The sequence below is a fragment of the Brienomyrus brachyistius genome, unplaced genomic scaffold, assembly GCF_023856365.1.
Source record: "Brienomyrus brachyistius isolate T26 unplaced genomic scaffold, BBRACH_0.4 scaffold34, whole genome shotgun sequence".
Lineage (NCBI taxonomy): Eukaryota > Metazoa > Chordata > Actinopteri > Osteoglossiformes > Mormyridae > Brienomyrus > Brienomyrus brachyistius.
In genome coordinates, this window is record NW_026042309.1 from 846,713 (window position 1) to 872,082 (window position 25,370).

The 25,370-nt window shown below is 45.0% G+C and overlaps 1 protein-coding gene across 5 annotated transcripts; it reads left to right on the top strand.

The window, feature by feature from the left end:
* Positions 1 to 1,329: 1,329 nt before the first annotated feature.
* On the top strand, positions 1,330 to 25,370 carry LOC125721545 (NACHT, LRR and PYD domains-containing protein 12-like). Of its 5 annotated transcripts, XM_048997493.1 has the most exons (8): positions 1,330 to 1,416; positions 10,321 to 10,427; positions 10,643 to 10,721; positions 13,334 to 13,601; positions 13,747 to 13,788; positions 14,027 to 15,737; positions 22,107 to 22,325; positions 22,371 to 23,006. In XM_048997493.1, the coding sequence occupies exons 3-8, from the start codon at positions 10,698 to 10,700 to the stop codon at positions 22,870 to 22,872; spliced, it is 2,766 nt and encodes a 921-aa protein (XP_048853450.1). In that variant the 5' UTR covers positions 1,330 to 1,416; positions 10,321 to 10,427; positions 10,643 to 10,697; the 3' UTR covers positions 22,873 to 23,006. The 5 variants fall into 5 exon arrangements, with proteins under 5 accessions (XP_048853450.1, XP_048853448.1, XP_048853451.1 ...); XM_048997495.1 differs by lacking the exons at positions 1,330 to 1,416; positions 10,321 to 10,427; positions 10,643 to 10,721; positions 22,371 to 23,006 and adding exons at positions 23,017 to 23,089; positions 23,867 to 23,967; positions 24,675 to 25,368 and having other exon boundaries at positions 12,979 to 13,601; positions 22,107 to 22,280; XM_048997492.1 differs by lacking the exons at positions 1,330 to 1,416; positions 10,321 to 10,427; positions 10,643 to 10,721; positions 22,371 to 23,006 and adding exons at positions 23,017 to 23,190; positions 23,794 to 23,967; positions 24,675 to 25,365 and having other exon boundaries at positions 12,982 to 13,601; positions 22,107 to 22,280.

Here is a 25,370-nt window from a genome sequence, read left to right on the forward strand (position 1 = left end):
AGAGCTCAGGGTTTGCCAGCATACAGCACTCCTGGGGCAGCTGGGATTAAGACTCAAAGGTTCAGCATTTATATGATTACTCAGCTGGCCACAGGATTCAATCCCACAACCATCTGGGCACTGACATAGATCCCAGCCCTGCTTTCTGTGTGAGACACAGCCTTTGGGGTCAGAGCCCAGAGTCTGCCAGCATGCAGCACTCCTGGGGCAGCTGGGATTGAGGCTCAAAGGTTCAGCTTTTATATGATTACTCAGCTGGCCACAGGATTTAATCCCACAACCATCTGGGCACTGACGTTGATCCCAGCCCTGCTTTCTGTGTGAGACACAGCCTTTGGGGTCAGAGCCCAGGGTCGGCCAGCATGAAGCACCCAATGAGCAGCTGGGATTAAGGCTCAAAGGTTCATCTTTTATATTATTACTCAGCTGGCCACAGGATTCAATCCCAAAACCATCTGGGCACTGACATACAGATCAGTCCTGCTCTCTGTGTGAGACACAGCCTTTGGGGTCAGAGCTCAGGGTTTGCCAGCATACAGCACTCCTGGGGCAGCTGGGATTAAGACTCAAAGGTTCAGCTTTTATATGATTACTCAACTGGCCACAGGATTCAATCCCACAATCATCTGGACACTGACATAGATCCCAGTCCTGCTTTCTGTGTGAGACACAGCCTTTGGGGTCAGAGCCCAGGGTTGGCCAGCATGCAGCACTCCTGGGGCAGCTGGGATTAAGACTCAAAGGTTCAGCATTTATATGATTACTCAGCTGGCCACAGGATTTAATCCCACAACCATCTGGGCACTGACATAGATCCCAGCCCTGCTTTCTGTGTGAGACACAGCCTTTGGGGTCAGAGCCCAAGGTCGGCCAGCATGAAGCGCCCGATGAGCAGCTGGAATTAAGGCTCAAAGGTTCATCTTTTATATTATTAGTCATCCAGCCTCAGGATTCAATTCCACAGCTTTCTGGACACTAGCACTAATCATGGTCCTGTTATCTGCCCCCCCACTTCTCCTCACAGCTGCAGACCCTCTGCTGGACAGGCGATTGTGCCAGAGACAGATAATGTGACCCCTACAAAACAGCTCATTTCAGCCAGTTGTTAAGTTTTTGTAACATACTAAAATAAACTGTATCTCATAGCAAAGTAAAGCATTTTATTTCCTTCAAGTATAAGAAGAGCAGCTCTATAAAGCAAGACAAAATAAAGTACAAAAAGAAAGCAGTACAAAGTAAAGTATAAATTCGAAATACAACTTTAAAAAGTATTTTAACTTTTTAACCTGATAGTGTTTGTTGCTGCTCCGCCCCTTACCTGCAGAATAAGGAAATCGCTGCACCGCGGTGATTCTCTCTACAACGCCAGTCACCTACATACTGTACGTCTGCCTCCCCAGCCAGTTACCATTCAAGGTAAGACTGACAAATTTAGCAAAATGACATCAGTTATTTTAATAGCCTTTATTGTTTTTAATTTGAGGGCTAGAAGTGTGGAATGCTGAAGATTCAAGTAACAAAAATGTTGAAAACTTTTATGAATTTATTTTAAACGACTATAATTAGTCAGATAAGAATGTTCCTATTAGCCATAACTCTCTTTGCGTGTGTGTCTCAGTGTTCCTCTATCAGGTTTTTGTGGGGTATTCTTACTTACACAGTAATTACTACATCAGGTGGTTCTAGACCCTATTTGGGGGGGGGGGTGCAGGTTCAGCTGCCTTGTGTTTTGTCTTAGCCCCCCCAGAAAAACAGTGATTCCTGTACAGAGTCTCGTATTTCTTCAGGATGGCTGAGCCCCCCTGAGTGAAATCCTTGAATCGCCCCTGAATAGAACAGTGTGCTGATAGTGACAGACAGAGGGGTTTCTTTTCTTCATGCTTATACATGTCACACATATTTCCGTTGATAGAGAGCTTGCTGGACGTGTCTAAACAGCCTGAGCACAGAATCCCAGCACGTAAGAGGACAGATGGTAGCAAAAATGCATCAATCTATGTGTCATTCTGTCTGTCAGTCAAATTTATTTGTTTTTACCTGCCCTCTAAATTATAGCTCCGTTTCCTTTGAATCCTCACACGAAACAACATACCTAAGTATCTGTATATACTGAGCGTTTAAACTTTGCGTTAACATTGTTGTCTTTATCCAGTATTCATGAATTATAAGAAAATGGTGAGATTTTCTTATAATATATAAATGGTGACATTCCGTTTGGGGGTTCTGCCATTAATGTATAGGAATTTGCAGTCAGTAAATGGTAACATGACTTTAAATATTAGTATTTTATAGTTTTTCTCAATTGCTTTGACAAAATTTTCACATCAGGAATGGTAAATGGACTGCATTTATATAGCGCTTTCGAGTACTCAAAGCGCTTTACATTTTATGCCTCACATTCACCTATTCACACACCACATTCATACATATCAGGAATGTCATTCTCCTTACTTTCCTTACTCTTAACAATTTTCAAAGCAGTTATGCATTTCCTCACCTGAATTAGCATTTCTCATTGTGTTTTTGCACACTAAAGATGTTTTGTCATTGTGTTGATGCATTACTTATCCTACTCATGGAAACAGGTTGTATTTTGTTCAGTCATAATTACAGATCACTCAGTCACCTTAATACTGTCCAGCATTGCAATGGTGTTTTCAAATAAATCACTTTAAACTGTTTTCAGATACGAATGTATAAGCAAGGCCAATTACACACTATCAGGGTTAGTAGTAAATTGTCCTTCAATTGAAAGCAAACAGAAGCAGAACAGGCGTAACTGAAACCAATGGAAGCACACGCTCTGAATCTTGTATTACTGGTGACTGTCATGGCACTGCAGTAATTACACAGAAGCTAATATGACGCTCATGTTTAACCCAGTGAACAGTGCTGATCATGGAGCAGGAAGAAGGTGTCAGGTAAAGAAGCGAGATTTGTGAGAAGACGTGGTGTCTGAATGTGTGGTATGGCAAGGGGGAGAGGACCACACAGAGAACATGGGGCTCAGGGGCAGGAGTAAAGGGAGAGGAGCACACAGAGAACATAGGGCTCAGGGGCAGGAGTAAAGGGAGAGGAGCACAGAGAGAACATGGGGCTCAGGGGCAGGAGTGGAGAGAGAGGAGCACACAGAGAACATAGGGCTCAGGGGCAGGGGTAGAGGGAGAGGAACACACAGAGAACATGGGGCTCAGGGGCAGGAGTGGAGGGAGAGGAGCACAGAGAGAACATGGGGCTCAGGGGCAGGAGTTGAGGGAGAGGAACACAGAGAGAACATGGGGCTCAGGGGCAGGAGTAGAGGGAGAGGAACACAGAGAACAGGGGGCTCAGGGGCAGGAGTACAGGAAGAGGAGGACACAGAGATCATGGAGCTCAGGGGCAGGAGTGGAGAGAGAGGAGCACACAGAGAACATAGGGCTCAGGGGCAGGGGTAGAGGGAGAGGAACACACAGAGAACATGGGGCTCAGGGACAGGAGTAGAGGGAGAGGAGCATACAGAGAACATGGGGCTCAGGGGCAGGGGTAGAGGGAGAGGAGTACACAGAGAACATGGGGCTCAGGGACAGGAGTAGAGGGAGAGGAGCATACAGAGAACATGGGGCTCAGGGGCAGGGGTAGAGGGAGAGGAGTACACAGAGAACATGGGGCTCAGGGGCAGGAGTAGCGGGAGAGGAGCACACAGAGAACATGGCGCTCAGGACAGGAGTAGAGGGAGAGGAGCATACAGAGAACATGGGGCTCAGGGGCAGGGGTAGAGGGAGAGGAGTACACAGAGAACATGGGGCTCAGGGGCAGGAGTAGCGGGAGAGGAGCACACAGAGAACATGGGGCTCAGGGGCAGGAGTAGAGGGAGAGGAGCACACAGAGAACATGGGGCTCAGGGGCAGGAGTAGCGGGAGAGGAGCACACAGAGAACATGGGGCTCAGGGACAGGAGTAGAGGGAGAGGAGCATACAGAGAACATGGGGCTCAGGGGCAGGGGTAGAGGGAGAGGAGTACACAGAGAACATGGGGCTCAGGGGCAGGAGTAGCGGGAGAGGAGCACACAGAGAACTTGGGGCTCAGGGGCAGGAGTAGAGGGAGAGGAGCACACAGAGAACATGGGGCTCAGGACCGGAGTAGAGGGAGAGGAGCACACGGATAACATAGCGCTCAGGACAGGAGTAGAGGGAGAGGAGCACACAGAGAATATGGGGCTCAGGGGCAGGAGTAGAGGGAGAGGAGCACACAGAAAATATGGGGCTCAGGGGCAGGTGTAAAGGGAGAGGAGCACACAGAGAACATGGGGCTCAGGGCAGGAGTAGAGGGAGAGGAGCGCACAGAGAACATGGCGCTCAGGACAGGAGTAGAGGGAGAGGAGCACACAGAGAACATGGGGCTCAGGACAGGAGTAGAGGGAGAGGAGCACAGAGAGAACATGGGGCTCAGGACAGGAGTAGAGGGAGAGGAGCACACAGAGAACATGGGGCTCAGGGGCAGGAGTAGAGGGAGAGGACCACAGAGAACATGGGCCTCAGGGACAGGAGTAGAGGGAGAGGAGCACACAGAGAACATGGGGCTCAGGGGCAGGAGTAAAGGGAGAGGAGCACACAGAGAACATGGGGCTCAGGGGCAGGAGTAGAGGGAGAGGAGCACACAGAGAACATGGGGTTCAGGGGCAGGAGTAGAGGGAGAGGAGCACACAGAGAACATGGCGCTCAGGACAGGAGTAGAGAGAGAGGAGCACACAGAGAACAGTTGTGGAGCATCTTATCAACCATGGTCTAAGTTTGCCTGGAGCTGGTGGACGGACCGTGTAGCCTCAGGGGATACGGTCTACGGTGGCATCTGTAATGCGTACATTCTGGAATGAAAACAGGTATCATCACATTTCTGCCGTTTATAAGTCAAGTCACGTTTATTTACAAAGCACTTTAAAAACAACAATAACAGTTGACCAAAGTGCTCGACAAGCAAGGAAATACGATCTGATAAACAAACAGAACATACAAAAATAAAAACATAAAAAATGAACGGAAATAAAATAAATAAATAAAAAATAAAAACATTCACAAAAACAAAAACATTCCATCTAGGCAGACAGTACCGGGTATGACCTAAACCATTCCAGAGCAGCCCTCTGATACCAACGTAGTGCTCCAGACAGGAGATTAATATGGCATGATCTACAGTGTCAAGTGCAGTGGTGAGATCAAGAAGGATAAGGATAGCAGAATCTCCAGAGTCAGTAGCTAGTAATAGATCACTAAATACCTTAAGTAATGCTGATTCAGTGCTGTGGAGGACTTTAAAACCAGATTGGAGAGGTTCCAGGATGTTATGTGTATCTATAAAAGACTGCAGTTGTTGAAGCACAAGTTTCTCAAGAACTTTAGATAAAAAAGGAAGTTTTGAGATGGGTCTGTAGTTAGAAAGGATTGACGTGTCTAAGTTAGGTTTTTTAATCTACGGCTGTACAACAGCATGCTTAAATTTCGTTGGCACAACACCTGAGGCAAGGCTAACATTCATAATCTCTAATATGCTGGAACCTGTAGTCTCAATTGTCTGTCTAATAAGAGGAGGAGGAAATGTGTCTGTTGTTTCAGATGAAATTTTCATTTGCTAGGAGAAGTAGCAATACTCACACACTTCCACATGAAACAGTGAAATGAAGAGCACCGAGCCACTGCGCCCATGTGTGCCTGGTGGGAAAACTGCAGGGGGTCCAGCGGGTGTCCTGAGGCCTTCTTCAGATGGGCCAACACCAGACGTTCAAGCGACTTCATGAGTAGTGATGTCAGGGCGACAGCTCTGTAGTCATTCAGTCCAGTGATGAAGGCTTTCTTGCGAACCGGGATTGTGGTGGTGCGTTTGAAGCAGGTGGGAACTTCATACAGCTCCAGGGATCTGTTGAAGATCTGAGTGAAGACTCTCATCGTTGGTATTATTCCGGATAACACTTCACTTGACATGGAGCGAATCATATACAGGGTATCTGTGGGTCCATAAAAAGTCTGTAATCTAATCCTCTGAATTTTAGACCTTAAAATGTGCCAGATTCACAGGTATTAAAATTGACGGCATTATTAATTTAGAGTTACAGTAGGGTCCATGGATTCAATTATCTGCAGTTTACTGCAGTCTGAAAAAAAGTTACAAAATTTCAGGGCAGATCATAAGTTTAAAATCACGTGCCGCGAGTACAGGTTGTAAGTCAGTGAGTACCTACTAAAGGCTACCAGGCTGCAAGCCAGTGAGTACCTACTAAAGGCTACCAGCCCGTAAGCCATTGAGTACCTACTAAAGGCTACCAGGCCGTAAGCCAGGGAGTACCAACTAAAGGCTACCAGGCCATAAAGCAGTGAGTACCTACTAAAAGCTACCAGGCCGTGAGCCAGTGAGTACCTACTAAAGGCTACCAGGCCATAAGTCAGTGAGTACCTACTAAAGGCTACCAGGCTGCAAGCCAGTGAGTACCTACTAAAGGCTACCAGCCCGTAAGCCATTGAGTACCTACTAAAGGCTACCAGGCCGTAAGCCAGGGAGTACCAACTAAAGGCTACCAGGTCATAAAGCAGTGAGTACCTACTAAAAGCTACCAGGCCGTGAGCCAGTGAGTACCTACTAAAGGCTACCAGGCCGTAAGTCAGTGAGTACCTACTAAAAGCTACCAGGCTGTGAGCCATTGAGTACTTACTAAAGGCTACCAGGCTGTGAGCCAGTGAGTACTTACTAAAGGCTACCAGGCTGTGAGCCAGTGAGTAGCTACTAAAAGCTACCAGGCCGTAAGTCAGTGAGTAGCTACTAAAGGCTACCAGGCCGTAAGCCAGTGAGTACCTATAAAAGGCTACCAGATTGTGAGCCAGTGAGTACCTGCTAAAAGCTACCAGGCTGTGAGCCAGTGAGTACTTACTAAAGGTTACCAGGCTGTGAGCCAGTGAGTACCTACTAAAGGCTACCAGGCTGGGAGCCAGTGAGTACCTACTAAAGGCTAACAGGCCATAAGTCAGTGAGTACCTACTAAAAGCTACCAGGCTGTGAGCCAGTGAGTACTTACTAAAGGCTACCAGGCTGTGAGCCATTGAGTACTTACTAAAGGCTACCAGGCTGTGAGCCAGTGAGTACCTACTAAAAGCTACCAGGCTGTGAGCCAGTGAGTACCTACTAAAAGCTACCAGGCTGTGAGCCAGTGAGTACTTACTAAAGGCTACCAGGCTGTGAGCCAGTGAGTACCTACTAAAGGCTACCAGGCTGTGAGCCAGTGAGTACCTACTAAAGGCTACCAGGCCGTAAGTCAGTGAGTACCTACTAAAAGCTACCAGGCTGTGAGCCAGTGAGTACTTACTAAAGGCTACCAAGCTGTGAGCCAGTGAGTACTTACTAAACACTACCGGGCTGTGAGCCAGTGAGTACCTACTAAAAGCTACCAGGCTGTGAGCCAGTGAGTACCTACTAGAAGCTACCAGGCTGTGAGCCAGTGAGTACCTACTAAAGGCTACCAGGCTGTGAGGCAGTGAGTACCTACTAAAGGCTACCAGGCTGTGAGCCAGTGAATACTTACTAAAGGCTACCAGGCTGTGAGCCAGTGAGTACCTACTAAAGGCTACCAGGCTGTGAGCCAGTGAGTACCTACTAAAGGCTACCAGGCCGTAAGCCAGGGAGTACCTACTAAAGGCTACCAGGCTGTGAGCCATTGAGTACCTACTAAAGGTTACCAGGCTGTGAGCCAGTGAGTACCTACTAAAGGCTACCAGGCTGTGAGCCAGTGAGTACCTACTAAAGGCTACCAGGCTGTGAGCCAGTGAGTACCTACTAAAGGTTACCAGGCTGCTTTCTTATTTACAAAATCCGTTCCACCTTAAATTGACATAATGCGTGATCTGCCTTATTGACAGCTGCTAAGAAAAATTTCACATTCATAAATTTACATAATGGAGCCAAAAAAATTACTTTTGCCGAATAATCTATAAAATGAGTTTTATATAATTTCAGCTTCGACGTCCTGCCAGGGTGCAGAAGGCAGGCATGGCTCCATGTTCATTGGTCTGTTTCAAGAAAGATGCTGCACTAAAAAAATACAGGTTGCACAGAGGCAGGCTGACGGCGTGGGGCTTGATCAGGGAAACATGGATCGTAGGGTGGATTTGACACATGGACACTGGCACCTTCAGATGCACTGCAGTGGGGCTGACAACCTTCATAATGGGGAATGGAACCACGAGACAGGGAGCCAGCTTGATATGACAGCAACGACTGATATGTAAAGGCAGGTTCCAAACCCGCTGACCCACCCAAAAGGAGGGTTCCTGTGACAGGTCCCTGATGCAAAAGCTGCCATTTGCTGCTAAGAAAGCAGCAGTGACCGCCAAGCCAGTGTCCAGGTCCATTGATTGCAGTGCAGGAATTGATGAACTGACGGGACCATGACCTCCTCCTCCAATGCAGGGAACAATGGGGACTGGTAACCCAGACAGCACTGAAATGGGGACAGGCCTATAGAAGACACTGAGAGTGAATTATCTGCATATTCAGCCCAACACAAGCAGAGATTCCGGGTGCTTGGAGAGCGGGAGGCCAGCCATCGTAGCATTCTCCCTAAATCCTGACTGACTCGCTCCGTTTGTCCATTAGTCTGAGGGTGCGACCCTGAAGAGAGACTGAGGGAATCACGAACAGTCTACAAGATCGCCTGCAAAACTGCGGACCCCTGTCAGAAACGACATCCGTCGGCAGACAAAGGAGTCGGAAAACATGATCAAGAAGGAGCTGAGCTGTCTCCTTCCCTGAAGGTAACTTAGTTACACAAACTGTACAGCCTTTGAAGAGCGGTTCACCACTGTGAGGACCCCAATAAAACCCCTGGATGGAGGCAATCCAATGATGAATTCTAGGGCAATATGGAACCACGGGAAATGAGGTGCAGGAAGCGATTGCAGCAACCCGGCTGGAGCTCGACAGGGTTTCTCATTTTGCACATAGATAGAACAGGCAGCAGCAAAGCTGCAGATAACCTGGAGCATGGTGGGCAACCAGAGACACTGTTCAAGCAGGGTTCAGGTTCACTGGATCCCGGGATGACAGGCGAAAGGGGAGGAATGTCCCCACTGGAGAGTCTGGATATGCAGGAACTCAGGAACGAAAAGCTGGTTTGGTGGGGATCCCACAGGAACCATGACAAATGCTGCACTGCCTTAACGGCTTCCTCTTTCCTCCAAGTGACATCTCCAGTGAAACAGCTGGCAGGCAAGACTGGACCTAGATCTTCTCCTCCGCCATCATCCTCAAACTGCCTGGCCATATGCATAACTTTCCATGTATGAGGGTCATTATGACTTAACAAGAGATGCAAAAGTCGAGGTTTAATGGGTTTGTCTTACTGAGTACTGTACATGCAAACTGAAAAACACAAATACGCAGATATTGACTTACATGTTTTATTTACGAAATTGATTTGTTCTGCTGTACTGGGACTGAACCTGCTCCTTTTTAAATGACATCCTCAACTTTTGAAAAGATACGGACACAAAGCACAGAGGTTGCTGGTAGAGCTAGATATCTATGGGCCAGTGTATGGAGATGGGGGATGTGCTTGCCAGTACACATAACCTTCGTGGACGGTTGTAAATGGAAATGCTCTCATACTGGAGACCTGGGTCTCTTGCTTACATTTTTCATATTTATGTACTGAATAGCTGTAATATCAAACACTATCGCAGTAAAAGCAACCAACGAAACAGCTGGAAGTACAAGACAGACTTATTTTTTATGTGGGAATGTAACTGAAACAATACAAAGGTGAAGGGCACTGTGTAAATAAGCACAGCATGCTTTATTATATGAGTCACCCTCCAAGGTAAAGCTCAGTGTGGGGCCTCCAAGCACTATTGCTTTGAAAACTCGACATGTGATTCAACATGGTGTATCGAGCAGCCCGTCCATAATGTACCCTCAAGTAAAATGTTACCAACTAATGTTCCTGATATACCGTCCTTGATTACGGTGGGCTTCTAAATATTTAGTCTAGTAAAAATCTGAGTATCAAATGAGTTCTTCTATCCCAAGCCACAGTCTAAAAGCAATGATACTGCCACCGATTACATCTGTTCTAGGGAGATGCACTCCTATTGCCACTAGGGGAGCTGTCACCTTCTCTCAGGCCTGATAAATAATGTAATGCCGTCTAGGAAACCAATTCAGTTGAATTAGATGCGAGAAAATGTGAGAAATGTTCTGTTAGACAACAAAGTTAATTTAAGAAGAATGATTCGTTTTCAAAATTTTAGGTGTGTAGAACCACTGTACATGATTCAAATGAGAAAAAATAATTTTTATTTTCAGTGTGGTTGGTTGAAACAAAATCGTCTGGATTTGTACATTGTGGACCTGCATCTTCCACCTCTGTTTGTAATGGAGTACTTTTGTGAGTATCTTCCCCAACACATAAGGTGAGTAATGAAACAGACAGGTGCAAACAATTCAAAGAACAAGGGAATTTCAAACTCAGATGAAGACAGGAGCAGTCTGGGTAATGTAGTCTGTTAATCCTGGCCTGTGACATATACAGCCCTACAGACCATATAGTTGGAAGGCTGCTATGGTTGACAGTTGGTGAACTGACTATTGAATATAAAGCTAACATTACTTTTGGTTTTTATTACAGAGTCAGATTGTGAAACACGGGAACCGGTTTATATACAACCATAATCATCTAAGCGATGGATCACCATTCCCATGGAGAGGTTTGGCTATAACATTTCAGTCTGTGATGCATGTTGTCCATGAATACCAGACACTGAAAGGCAGGAGAACTTAAGCTCAGTAACTGTTTTCAGCTGAAGGTTCTTGCAAATAACAGACAAAAAGTTCACTCTTTACAGTGCTCTTCCTCCAGCTACTTCCTTACTGCACTGCACCAAATGTTACAGATGGACTGTAACAGAACAGAATATCTTAGCAGACAAAACCTCACTCTCTGCAGTGCTCTTCCTCCAGCTACTTCCTTACTGCACTGCACCAAATGTTACAGATGGACTGTAACAGAACAGAATATCTTAGCAGACAAAACCTCACTCTCTACAGTGCTCTTCCTCCAGCTACTTCCTTACTGCACTGCACCAAATGTTACAGACGGATTGTAACAGAACAGAATAACTTAGCAGACAAAACCTCACTCTCTGCAGTGCTCATCTTCCAGCTACTTCCTTCCTGCACTGCACCAAATGTTACAGATGGACTGTAACAGAACAGAATATCTTAGCAGACAAAACCTCACTCTCTGCAGTGCTCATCTTCCAGCTACTTCCTTCCTGCACTGCACCAAATGTTACAGATGGACTGTAACAGAACAGAATATCTTAGCAGACAAAACCTCACTCTCTGCAGTCCTCTTCCTTCAGCTACTTCCTTACTGCACTGCACCAAATGTTACAGACGTACTGTAACAGAACAGAATAACTTAGCAGACAAATAGCTCACTGCAGTGCTCTTCCTCAGGCTACTTCCTTACCATACCGCACTGCACCAAATGTTACAGACAGATTGTAACAGAACAGAATAATTAAGCAGACAAAACCTCATTCTCTGCAGTGCTCTTCCTTCAGCTACTTCCTTACTGCACTGCACCAAATGTTACAGACGGACTGTAACAGAACAGAATAACTTATCAGACAAAAAGCTCACTCTCAGCAGTGCTCTTCCCTAAGCTACTTCCTTAGCATACCGAACTGCACCAAATGTTATCATCATCGGAAACCCTTTATTTTTGATGCAATATACCATGGCACCAGTCACAAGTACCGGTGAAGAGCAGGCCATCAACCGACCTTACATATACACAGACATCACAGTAGGGGGAAGACCGGCCGGGAGACAGGGGAAGTGAGAAGAATAGAAACAAGATAACATGGTGGGAGAGGAGGAGAATAAAAAAACACCCCCCAGATTGCACTCCAGTAGGGAGTACATTGTGGGAACCGAAAAAAACACCTCAGCAACATAAGCACATGATGGCACTACACCTTACATAAAAATGACACGACTTGCAACGGGTAGCGGAAAGGGGGTGTGGAGGTGACCCAGCAGAGACAGACAGCCATCCGGTCCTGCTGCCATAGAAACGGCGCTGGTCAGACCCGCCTGTTCACGCTGGGGGTATGAAGCGGCGGAGGCGTGGGATGGGGTGAGGGTAAGTCCTTGGGATTGGGGGAGAGGAATGCAAGAGAGTCTCACTGCCTTGTTCTTCTGGGGGAGTTGTTAGTTCCAGCAGCAGCCTTGGCCAAGGCCAGTGCTGATATGGGGGAGCCAAATACTTGATAGAATAAGGTTGTTTGGGTTTCCATGCGGGGAGCTGAAATTTCCAGCTCCTCTAATGTCCACGCTGATCTCCGCCATCCAATAATTTTTGCAAAGCTGTTAGCTTCTCCACGATGTTATCCAGTTTGCGATCCATCTGCACAGTCTGAGTGCTAACAGCTCTGCCCACTCCATCAATCATTCCGGCCAGCCTAGTGGGGCTTTGAGAGGCTGTCACCGTCTTCTTCAATCTTTGATAAACCAGGGCAATGCCTAATCCAATCAGCATAATACCTGTAATCATGGTTCCGAATAAGTAAATGTCTTCAATGTCCTCCACGGAAAGAGCTGCCAGGCACACGACCCTCCACCGCTCCCATCCGTCCATCGTGTAGCCAGCTGCGTACGTTCCTGCAGGACAGTCAGGTTCCCCCGACCCTAGGCTTCTCGTCGAGAAGATGGTGTCAATTGCGTTGAGAGACCAGCTGATCAAATCCATAATTTTTCGTAGTTTGGAGAGCAGGGCTGAGAGAGTCTCTTCACAGACACAGTATAAGACAGTAGACTAGACGAGACGAGAGGAGCAAAGCAGGGAAGATAAGGGGAGGGAGAGGGTAAGAAGTGCGACCGCCTCCGATGAGAGCCAAACGAGAAAGACATAATGTTACAGAATAACTCAATAATAAATATGTATAATAATATAGGATGCTGTGTTAGTGTATATTAGTCTATGCTGATTTTGCCATCATTGTGTTAATGTGATCTGTTGGGTCTTAAACTATTTTTCTTGCTGTCTATCTTGGACGCGTCTCTCTTTCAAAAGAGATTTTGAAAATCAGTGAGTCTAACCTGGTTAAATAAAGGTTTAATAATAATGCAGAACATGAACACACACATGTGCTTCTTATAGTGATGAATGAATCATAGCAGGTGTCTCCAGCAGCCACATAAGACTGTGAGCAGGAAACCTGCCTTCTGTTAACAGAAAGGACAGTGTATGTGTGGGAGTGACCATGTACAGGTTTGTGACATCTCACAAACACATCTCCAACTTCTGCAGACCCAGACCTCGCTCACTGACCTCTTGCTGGATTATCTAAAGGATCTCAGTGATGACGAGTTGAAGGAGTTTAAATTGCGTCTCCCAGTGAATAAAGAGTTAAAGCCCCTTCCCAAGGGTCAGATGAAAACCTCGGGCAGAACAGACTTTGCCGAAATGATGATGAATTCCTACAGTAAAGCCGGGGCTCTCAAAGTCACGCTTGAGATCCTGAAGAAGATGAACCTGAATGACCTTGCTCAGAGACTGAAGGAAGACCTGCAGAAGTGTAATGACATTTTTAACATTTCATGTAAAATGTAACATTTTTTAAGCTCTTGATAAACTAATATATTATATAGAGAAATGATGAAGAGTTTGTTTAATACTGATGTTGAAGAAAGAAATTAATTTGAAGTTCTTCCTTATTTCAGGTAAGCAAGCAGGAAGTGAGCAGAGTGACATGTTGGAGACGAGTAAGAGCTTTATGCTGTTCAGTGCGTGTATGTGGTGTTTCAGAAAGAAATATGTATGAGGTGAAGTTTCATTTATCACAGTGAAATAGTGCGTGTGTGTGTTTGTGTCTGTGTGTATGCGTGTGTGTGCGTATGTTTGTGTTTGTGTGTGTGCGTGTGTCTGTGTGTTATATATCCTTCCTCCCATTCTGGTCAAGATCGCGGTGAAAATTTGCATTTTCCTCTCATTTTTCTTCAGGGCAACTCATGTTGCACAAAATAAAATGTTCCTTGAAAGAGAAATTTGAGTGTGTGTATGAAGGAAAAGCTAAGGAAGGACAGCGAATACTTCTCAGTGAGATTTACACAGAACTCTACATAACTGAAGGTGGGACTGGAGCAGTCAATGAGGAACATGAAGTGAGACAGATTGAAACAGCATCCAAGAAAAGGCGAACAGAAGATACTACAGTCAAGTGCAATGATATATTTAAACCCTTATGTGGGCGTGAGACACCTATCAGAACTGTACTCACTAAAGGGGTGGCAGGTATCGGGAAAACAGTCTCTGTGCAGAAATTTATTCTCGACTGGGCAGAAGGAAAAGCAAACCAGGATGTTCACTTCATATTTGCTCTTCCTATCCGGGACCTGAATTTGATTAAGGGTGAATACAGTCTGATTGAACTGCTTCACCGCTTTGTCCCAGAACTGAAATCAGTTGAATCTGCTGAGCTGTTTAGGTACAAAGTCTTGTTCATCTTTGATGGTCTGGATGAGTGTCGCCTTCCTCTGGATTTTCGGAACAATGAGAGCTGGTTTGATGTAACAACAAAAATGTCACTGGATCTGCTGTTGACTAACCTCATTAAGGGGAATCTGCTCCCATCCGCTCTCCTCTGGATAACCTCCCGGCCAGCAGCAACCAATCAGATACCTGCTAAGTATGTCCATCAGGTGACAGAGATACGAGGGTTCAGTGATGCCCAGAAGGAGGAGTATTTCAAGAAGAGATTTAATGATCAGAGCCTGGCCAGCAGGATTATCACACATGTGAAATCATCAAGGAGCCTCTTCATCATGTGCCACATACCTGTGTTCTGTTGGATTTCAGCCACTGTGTTTAAAAGGCTTTTTACTGAGAATGACAGGGGAGAAATTCCAAGGACTCTGACTGAAATGTACACACACTTCCTGATTCATCAGGCAAGTTTTAAAAAAGACAAGTATATGAAAAACTATGAAAGCAAGCTAAATGAAAACAGCAAGGAATTCCTTTTGAAACTTGGTAAATTGGCTTTTGACAACCTTGAGAAAGGCAATCTCATATTTTATGAGCAAGATCTGACAGAGAATGACATTGATGTCACTGAAACTTCAATTTACTCTGGAGTGTGCACAGAAGTCTTTAAAGAGGAGTATGGGTTGTACCAGGAGAAGGTGTACTGCTTTGTGCATCTGAGCATCCAGGAGTATCTCGCTGCTTTATATGTGTTTCTGTCAAACTCATCAGCTGACCTGCTGAAGACTGCAGTGAATGAGGCATTAGAGAGCAAGAATGGACACTTGGACCTCTACCTCCGCTTCCTCCTGGGCCTCTCAACAGACTCCAGTAAGACACTGTTACAAAGGCTACTGGGGCCGACAAAAACCAGCTCACATAATATTAGGAGTACAGTGAAATACATCAAGGAGAAAATAAAGGAGAATTTATCTCCAGAAAGGACCATCAACCTGTTCCACTGTCTGACTGAGCTGGGTGACAATTCTCTAGTAGAGGAAGTACAAAGATACCTGAATTCAGGAAACATTTCAGTAGATGACCTCTCACCTGCACAATACTCAGCTCTGGCCTTTGTGATGCTGATGTCAGATGAGGAGCTGGATGTGTTTGACCTGAAGAAATACATCAGATCAGATGAAGAGCACTGCAGGCTGCTGCCTGTGGTCAAGAACTCCAGGACGGCTCTGTAAGTGACGTGGGGATGGGAAATCATGTCTGGTCTGGCAGTAATACATGAATATTGTTTGAAATGTGTAATATATATTATATATTTCTCCTCATGGATTAATAAGTGGGTTTTATTTTGATAATCACAGCTATAGCTGTTTGTATAGCAGTAGCTAATCTTGACCACAGACTTTATAATGACTGAAGGTAGTGATGTCACTTTTTGTTTGTTACTACGTTTCCATTCCCATCCAGTCTGCCTTCTGATCACAGGCACAGCATCCTAACCTGCTATAGAAACAGTGAGGGCTCTTTATCCACAGGGTGTATAAGTGGTATGTGAGTGTTATTGTCAGCAGGCGTGTTCATGTGATGGAGCCCAGAGCTGGGAGCTTCCGTATGACTGCTGTCTCTGGCTGCTCACTGGCGCCCTCTGCTGGCCTCAGCTGCACCTGGCTGAGGATGTAACGACACATCTAGTCCGGCAGACATAGAGAAACATTGTTTAAAATATAAAATTAATATGTATACATGTAATTTATTTCCCCTCTTTTATCAACAAGGTTCCTTTTTAATCTAGTTTATATTAACTGAAGGTAGTGAGGTAGTAAAAACAAAAACGACCATCCTTTGTGTAACAAATAACCAAAGATACAGCATCATACAGAATGGTCCAGTTTTCATTAATAGTGGGAAAACCACTCATATTTGTTTCAGTTCTGGATGCTGTAGGAAGCATTTCTTTAAATACTGGGTGTGGTGCGTGACTCTCTGGGTTCAGACTTTGTGTTCATAAGCGGAAGGTCGCTGGTTCAGATCTCTTGGCCGGCAGAGTGATGTCATCACTGGGTCTTTGAGCTGCAGGGGTGCTGGATGCTGGCCGATCCTGCGCTGCGACGCCCAAACTTCCTCTCACCTGTATATGTGTCGCATGTCTCTTGGAGAGCAAGATGGGAGGGGCGAAAAGACAATTTCCCCATGGGGGTGAATGAAGTATCAATATTCATAAATCATTCAAACAAACAATTTTTCTAAAAGCCTATTTCACAGGACTGATAGCTCTCCGATTAGAGTATTGTTGATTAGGGCTGGGCGATAAGTAAAAAAATGTGTATTTAGTTTAAACATATCGTAATAAATAATCATTTTGCCCCCCCCGCCCCCCCCCCCCCTGAACATTGTGGGAATGGGAATGAATGGAAATTCGGTTCAGTTCAGATTTATTTGTGTACTGTGTTTTCACAACATTACATCACCTCAAAGCACTTTACAGCATCCCTGCCCAAAGCCCCCAGTGAGCAAGTCAGGGGGGAGAGTGGTAAGGAAAAGCTCCATAGAAAGAAGAATCCTTGGGAGGAACCAGACTCAAAGGGGGAGCCCATCCTCCAGGGGGCAGCAGAGGAAGCCCTAACCCTAACCAGACTGAAAGGGGGAGCCCATCCTCCAGGGGGCAGCAGAGGAAGCCCTAACCCTAACCAGACTCAGAGGAGGAGCCCATCCTCCAGGGGGCAGCAGCAGGCCAGAAGGACGTCACAGGTAGTGGAGACGTCGCAGACAGCAGGGTAGGCAGGATATCTTGAAAATGTGGTTTCTCCAGGCAGCACAGCCCAGGGGGAGTAGGGGAAATAAAATGAGCAGTAGGGGAGACTAGAGGCAGTGCAAACAGTTAGGTAAGTGCAGTATGTAAGCTCCGGCAGATATGGCTATGGCAGCATAAGTAGGACGGAGAGGCAGGTGGGAACACAGGCATGGGGAGTCCCTGAAATGTCAGCACTCCAATTCCACAAGGGGGTGTGAAGCTAAAGTGACAGACCGACAGTTCAGTTTATCCAAAGCCAATGGCACCGATCCCCACCCAGCTCTACACCTCACACTATAGGTCTGACTGGGAGTGAGCAGTTAGCTAGAGCTAGAACTAGTGTCCCTATAAGCTAAACTGAACAGGAGTGTTTTTAGTCTAGACTTGAATATTGAGAGTCAGCCTGAATCCCGCACATCCGCTGGAAGACTATTCCACAGCTGAAGAGCTCTATAAGAGAAAGCTCTGCAGCCTGCCGTAGCTCTTTCTGCCTTGGGTACTAACAGATATCCTGCTCTTTATGATGGAAGAAAGCCAGGAGGGTTGTATAAGGCCAGCAGATTACTAAGGTATTCTGGTGCAAGGCCATACAGTATTTTATAAGTCAATAAGCAGTATTTTGTAGTTAATCAGAGACTTAACTGGAAGCCAGTGAAGGGAGCAAAGAACAGGTCTAATATAATCAATTTTTTTAGTGTTTGTAAGAACTCTGGCTGCTGCATTTTTTTTCAGCTGAAGTTTATGTGAGGATCCAGATGGGCACCCAGAAAGGAAGGCATTACAGTATCCAGCCTGGAAGTTATAAAGGTGTTAGTGTTTCCGCTTCATGAAAGGAGAGCATCTTCCGAAGCTTGGCGAGGTTCCGTACAGGATAGAACACAGCTTTAGTGATGCTTTTTATGTGAGCATCGAAACATAAATCTGAATCAACCAGAACACCGAGATCTCTGACCACTGTGTCAGGTTAGGTAGGAAGACCACCAAGGTTGAGGTTGTCAAACTTATTTCGAGCTACCTTCGGACCAGTTAACAGTACTTCTGTTTTTCTGTGTTTAACATAAAGAAATTATTTGCCATCCAGCACCGGATATCTAGTCGACAGTCTTACCTAACCGAGAGCTGTGATGCATCATCCGGCTTAACAGATATATATAACTGTGTATCATCAGCAAAACAATGAAACCCAACACCATGATTTCTGATAATGTGACCAATATATACAGTGTACAGTAGCGGGCCCAGAACTGATCCCTGTGGGACACCATTGTAGGAATTATTAGCTCAAGTAAATTTTAATATCTCCACCAATATGTTTTGAAATCAATTACATTTGAATTAATCATTATTTAATGATGTTTATTACCTAAATGTTATGCTGAATGGTTGGTTCCTCCAAACTCAATTGTGAATCCCCGTGAGTCGGTTAATGTGAGACTTACATGGGATTCACTAGTTACCAGTATCGCTTAGTAACCTGGGTTAGAAGGTTCGTCCAGCGAGCTGCATCACCAGGTAATGTAAACGATCGGTAGCGAAGCTCCCCTCACGGCCAATGAGAGGGAGCCTCACGATATTTCAGTCGAGTTTGAGGTTTTAGAGCTTAGTAGCCAAATCGCACAGAGGCAGGGACTATTGTGAGCACTCAATGAACAGAGGCTGAAGTGGTGTAAAACTGGAGTGATTTTCTATCGGTTTGATACCAAACATGCCATACCAGCCTAGTGGTTCACACCGAATACCATCTGTAATGATTAATTAATGATTACTTATATTATGTCATTATGTTATATTACTCACACCAGTCCCTGGTCTAAGTGGTCTAGGTTGCACCTCAATCAGAGGTTACCCTTTATACAGACATTATATGACATATTCTCATGACAGCAGCACATCTTACCCTTAGATAGGCATGGTAGAATACAAAGATCAGATAAGGGCTGCTGAGGAATGTGGAAAAGAAAAGGGGGGGATGGTTTGTCAGTCAAAGAAAAAGAATCTTTGAATGTTAGAACACATTACAAACATAACCTATCTGTATATTGAGACTAGTAGTCATGGGTAAATAAATATACAGATATACAACAGCCAAACTTAAAAGAAACTTTCTTTAGGGTGTTGGGTGAGTGGTATGTAAGGCAGGATGTCTGGGGAGGGGGTTGTGTGCCAAGTCGAGGGACCCCTGTCCTTGAGGTCCACTCTGCTGTCTATAGGTCATTAACTTTGAGCAATAAAAGTTGGAGTGCTGGCCTCCCTTGTTATCTGTGTGTGTTTAAGTGTGTCTGTGTGTGGGGGGTCACTAACCCCCCTTTGATGCCTAGGCCAGCGAGTACCTCTCGTACCAGGGTAGGCCTTGTCTCAGGCCACCTGGAATTTAAGCTCTGTGCTATGTGCATGTGTGATCCTACACCAGATTTAAAATGAGTAACCTTAAAAGGGAAATACTGTTCTGCAAAGCAAGCACAGTTTGTCGAAACACGACCATAAAGTCATAAAGCAGGTTAACAGAACTGCTTAGGTTGTTAGAATGAAATGAAGTTGGTTTACTTGTTTGCAGAGTGGAGGGGGTCTTGGCAGTATTAAATAATACCTGCTTTTGTTTCTAGTAGAATAGATTACTGTAATGCCGCTGGCGGAGTGTTAACACGCACCAGGCACAGGGATCACATCTACAACGGGCCCAGAATGCCGCTGAAGGAGTGTTAACACGCACCAGTCACAGGGATCACATCTACAACGGGCCCAGAATGCCGCTGGCGGAGTGTTAACACGCACCAGTCACAGGGATCGCATCACACCAGCTCTCACATCCCTGCACTGGCTTCCTCTGTCTTCTAGGATTGATTTTAAAGTTCATTTGGTAATTTGTAAATATTTACGGGGTTTAGCTCTGTCCTGCCTCAGTAACATGACTGTAAGGTATGTCCCAGGCAGATCAGTCAGATCATCCGGTAGTAATTTACTGATTATTCCTAAAACCCGGCTGGGGAGGGAGGGGGCAGCTTTTAGTCACTATGGGCCCAAACTCTGGAACCTTCTCCCAGAAAACCTGAGAGCTACTGAATGTCTCAGTACTTTCAAAACTAGGCTGAAAAGGCATCTTTTCACCACCGCATATAATAATCTATGATAATCATCCATCCATCCATTTTCCAAACCGCTTGTCCTACTGGGTCGCGGGGGGTCTGGAGCCTATCCCGGAAGCAATGGGCACGAGGCAGGGAACAACCCAGGATGGGGGGCCAGCCCATCGCAGGGCACACTCACTCACCATTCACTCACGCATGCACACCTACGGGCAATTTAGCAACTCCAATTAGCCTCAGCATGTCTTTGGACTGTGGGGGGAAACCGGAGTACCCGGAGGAAACTCCACGACGACATGGGGAGAACATGCAAACTCCGCACACATGTGACCCAGGCGGAGACTCCAACCCGGGTCCCAGAGGTGTGAGGCAACAGTGCTAACCACTGCACCACCATGCCGCCCCCCTATGATAATCAGTTTTATTATTTTATGCTTTTATTAATATCAGTAATTGTGGGGGGGCGGTCGCTTCCCCCAGAAGACATAGGGGCTAGAGGTCCCTTTGAGGAGGGGCCCTTAAAGAGGACATGGGTATTTAAAGTCCTTTATGATGGTTTTTAATTTTATTTTTTTAAAACATTTTTACTCTATTTTTATTTCTTTTGCGCTTATTGTTATTTATTCTGAGCTTATTTGAATTTCTTTTTCTTCTTTTTAAATGTTTGCAAAATTCTTTATAAACGCTGTGGCTAAAATGCGCTATATAAATAATGATTGATTGATTCAGATAGATAGATGAGAGAGAGAGTTTACTTTTAACCACCTTTATTAAACAGTTAGCAACCAATCCTAATCACAGCCCTGGCGGGTCAGGGACACACTTAAAGCCGTGCCTGAGACTAAGACACGAAAAACTGAGTCGGGAAGCTCAAAATTCCCACCAGATAGCTGCACTTGAATGACTGACATTCTGGCTGCTGACTCAGAGATAGAAGTTGGTGATGTGACAATACTGAACTTACAAGAATGGCGAACGCATGGTTACTGCAAGGGACAATGCTTGTGAAATTCTGTGCAATGTTTCTTTTTAACTGCTTCAGAATCTTTGGCGAGAAAGCTGAACTGAAAGCAAATCATGAATCTTTCTGTTATCTTGCTTTGTATGTAGCCTAAGCTCGTTTCCTCAGCAAAGACGATAATCGCTGGTTAGTCACGGTCAGATATCGACACCGGGATACTTGTCTTATTACGCTCATTACCAATAATATCGCCATATCACCCAGACGTAATTGGTGATTTGACATGTTCCCAGGTATAACAATACAGGGAGAGAAAGGATTTTACTCATGGGATCAGGAATCCAAGTGCCAGTTGCTGCTGCATTAGCTGCTGGGAATGTTCACATCTCCTCCTTTCAATGATACGTGTTGAGTGTAGGGACACCTGGCAGAAAGATGGCTAAGGACTGCACTGGAAGCACTGGTCTGACTGTTATGGGAGGTTCACGTCCATCTTGCTGTTGATGTGTTCCTATGTATTCCTATAGCTTGTACTTAATGTTTTTACCTCTAGTTTTGAGCAAAGGTGCACTGACTCACAATTAGTGATCATGTGACTGCAGCAGATTGTCAGGACGCACAGAACACTCTGCAGACTATAATTCATTTTGAAGTGTAAGCTGTGCTGCTAATTATAATGAAAACAAATGCTTATTGTAATGCTTTGTATTTTACTAATGTGTAGGATGTGTATATGTCTGTGTCTTAAAGTGTTTTCTGTTTCAGGCTGAACAGCTGTGATCTCATAGATAAACACTGTGAAGTGCTGTCTTCAGCTCTCAGATCAAACTCCTCACCCCTGAGAGAGCTGGACCTGAGTGACAATGACCTGCAGGACTCAGGAGTGAAGCTGCTCTCTGCTGGACTGGGGGACTTACACTGTAAACTGGAGATACTGAGGTCAGTATTACTGGGTATTCCACACTGTAAACTAGAGATACTGAGGTCAGTTTTACTGAGTATTCCACACTGTAAACTGGAGATACTGAGGTCAGTATTACTGGATATTTCACACTGTAAACTGAGGATACTGAGGCCAGTATTGTGGGGTATTCCACACCGCAAACTGGATATACTGAGGCCAGTATTACTGGATATTCCACACTGTAAACTGGAGATACTGAGGCCAGTATTACTGGATATTCCACACTGTAAACTGGGGATACTGATGCCAGTATTACTGGATATTCCACACCGCAAACTGGAGGTACTGAGGCCAGTATTACTGGATATTCCACACTGTAAACTGGGGATACTGAGGCCAGTATTACTGGATATTCCACACTGTAAACTGAGGATACTGAGGCCAGTATTGCTGGGTATTCCACACCGCAAACTGGAGGTACTGAGGCCAGTATTACTGGATATTCCACACTGTAAACTGAGGATACTGAGGCCAGTATTACTGGATATTCCACACTGTAAACTGGAGATACTGAGGCCAGTATTGCTGTGTATTCCACACTATAAAGAGGAGATAGTGAGCAATTAGCTAAGGGAAAGAGAGGAGGGGTCCTGCCTTGTCTTAGACACTAAACTGTAATTCTTGAATTATTTATTAGAGCATCACATTTATTTAATAATTATAATGGTGAGGTGATATTATTTACTGGGGAGTTTCTGTCTTTCTCTGCAGGCTGTCAGGCTGTAGAGTCACAGAAGAAGGCTGTTCTTCCCTGGCTTCAGCTCTGAAGTTAAACCCCTCACACCTGAGAGAGCTGGATCTGAGCTACAATCACCCAGGAGATTCAGGAGTGAAGCTGCTCTCTGCTGCACTGGGGGATTTATACTGTAAACTGGAGATACTGAGGTCAGTATTACTGGGTATTCCACACTGTAAACTAGAGATACTGAGGTCAGTTTTACTGGATATTCCACACTGTAAACTGGGGATACTGAGGTCAGTATTACTGGATATTCCACACTGTAAACTGAGGATACTGAGGCCAGTATTGCTGGGTATTCCACACCGCAAACTGGAGATACTGAGGCTAGTATTACTGGATATTCCACACTGTAAACTGGGGATACTGAGGCCAGTATTGCTGGGTATTCCAAACCACAAACTGGAGATACTGAGGTCAGTATTACTGGATATTCCACACTGTAAACTGGGGATACTGAGGCCAGTATTGCTGTGTATTCCAAATAACCCCCTGGAGATACTGAGGTCAGTAATATTGGGTATTCCACACTGTACGCTTTAGATACTGAGGTCAGTATTACTGTGTATTCCACACTATAAAGAGGAGATAGTGAGCAATTAGCTAAGGGAAAGAGAGGAGGGGTCCTGCCTTGTCTTAGACACTAAACTGTAATTCTTGAATTATTTATTAGAGCATCACATTTATTTAATAATTATAATAGTGAGGTGATATTATTTATTGGGGAGTTTTTGTCCGTCTCCCTGCAGGCTGTCAGGCTGTAGAGTCACAGAAGAAGGCTGTTCTTCCCTGGCTTCAGCCCTGAAGTTAAACCCCTCACACCTGAGAGAGCTGGATCTGAGCTACAATCACCCAGGAGATTCAGGAGTGAAGCTACTCTCTGCTGTACTGGAGGATCTCAGCTGTAAACTGGAGAAGCTGCAGTGAGTACAGAATATGCATTTTACACAAAAGTAACTGGACAGCAAGAAAACCCACAATGCCTTTCAGCAGTTACATAATAAACAAACACAAACAGCTTCTGTTTTCTTCTCCTACGTCCTTATATCTCACAATCTTATCAGCCCTCGATCCATGCTAGAAATAATTAAGCAGTGAAGCAGGAAACATCCATTCAACCATATTGTGATGTCCACTGAGCGGAGGAGCAGGCAGACAGGGCAGTGGAGCCATGAAGACGAGCAAACGGGGTTTATTAAGGGCAGACGAGGAAACACGGCTCACAACATCAATGACAGATCTAGGGAAACAGACCTGAACACGGACTGAAATACACAAGACAAGCCGAAATAACAGGAAACAGCTGGTCAGAATCGGGGCAGCAGACGTGGTTAATGAGGGGGCGTGGCACACGAGGATCGCACGAGCTGGGCGTGACACATATAATCCATGCAAAACATTTGTGTTGGTTAGCAAAGTTAACAGCACTGTTACAGATAAACATGCCGACTTTAACGTGTTATGGACAAAAAAATAATGGACACCAAACAGAATCGGAATGATTGTTAAAATTATTTTTAATAATTTAATTGTTTTCTGAAAATCCATTATGTCATGACCCTTATCCTCCTCATTTGAATACAGTGCTGCAGTGTAAAAAGTGGATTTAAAAGTGTTTAATCTTTTTAAGGGTGGGCCGGTGTGAACTCACAGAGAAATGCTGTGAGGCACTGGCTTCAGCTCTCAGATCAAACTCCTCACCCCTGAGAGAGCTGGACCTGACTGACAATGACCTGCAGGACTCAGGAGTAAAGCTGCTCTCTGCTGGACTGGGGGACTTACACTGCAACCTGGAGATACTGAGGTCAGTCTGACTGGGTATTCCACACTGTAAACTGGGGGTAGTGAGGTGAGTATTACTGGGTATTTCACACTGTACGCTGGAAATACTAAGGTAGAAAATAACTAATGATTTCAAAATAAAGCAGGAGTATCTAAGTCTAGGGGTTGACTTAAAAAATAACATTAGATTTGCTACAGTAAGTGGAATGTCGAAAGTAAGACTGCATTGGAGGTTAAGGATGACATTAAAAGTTTCTTCCAATATTTTAACTCCAAAAGAGCTCTAAAAGCTGAAATCACTCATCTGCAGGATAGTAACGGCCTTATAATTGAAAATGAAAATTGATATAGTAAATGAGTTTAATGATTATTTTACACGGGTGTTCACAGTAGAGGGCATGATTAACTTACCACCATTTAGTACAAATACAGTGTTGTATATAAACAATATACAGTCCCTCCACAATTACTGGCCCCCTTGTAAAGATTTGTAAAAAGGGTTAGAAAAAAATCCACCTTTTGGCGAAGCAGCTTCATCTCACAC

Excerpts from the sequence above, each read along its gene's own strand:
- LOC125721545 (XM_048997491.1), top strand. The coding sequence starts at position 13,271 with ATGTGTGGGAGTGACCATGTACAGGTTTGTGACATCTCACAAACACAT. Across the intron at positions 13,602-13,746 it reads GAAGGAAGACCTGCAGAAGT|GTAAGCAAGCAGGAAGTGAG; the intron begins GTAATGACATTT and ends TCCTTATTTCAG. Across the intron at positions 15,738-22,106 it reads AAGAACTCCAGGACGGCTCT|GCTGAACAGCTGTGATCTCA; the intron begins GTAAGTGACGTG and ends TTTCTGTTTCAG.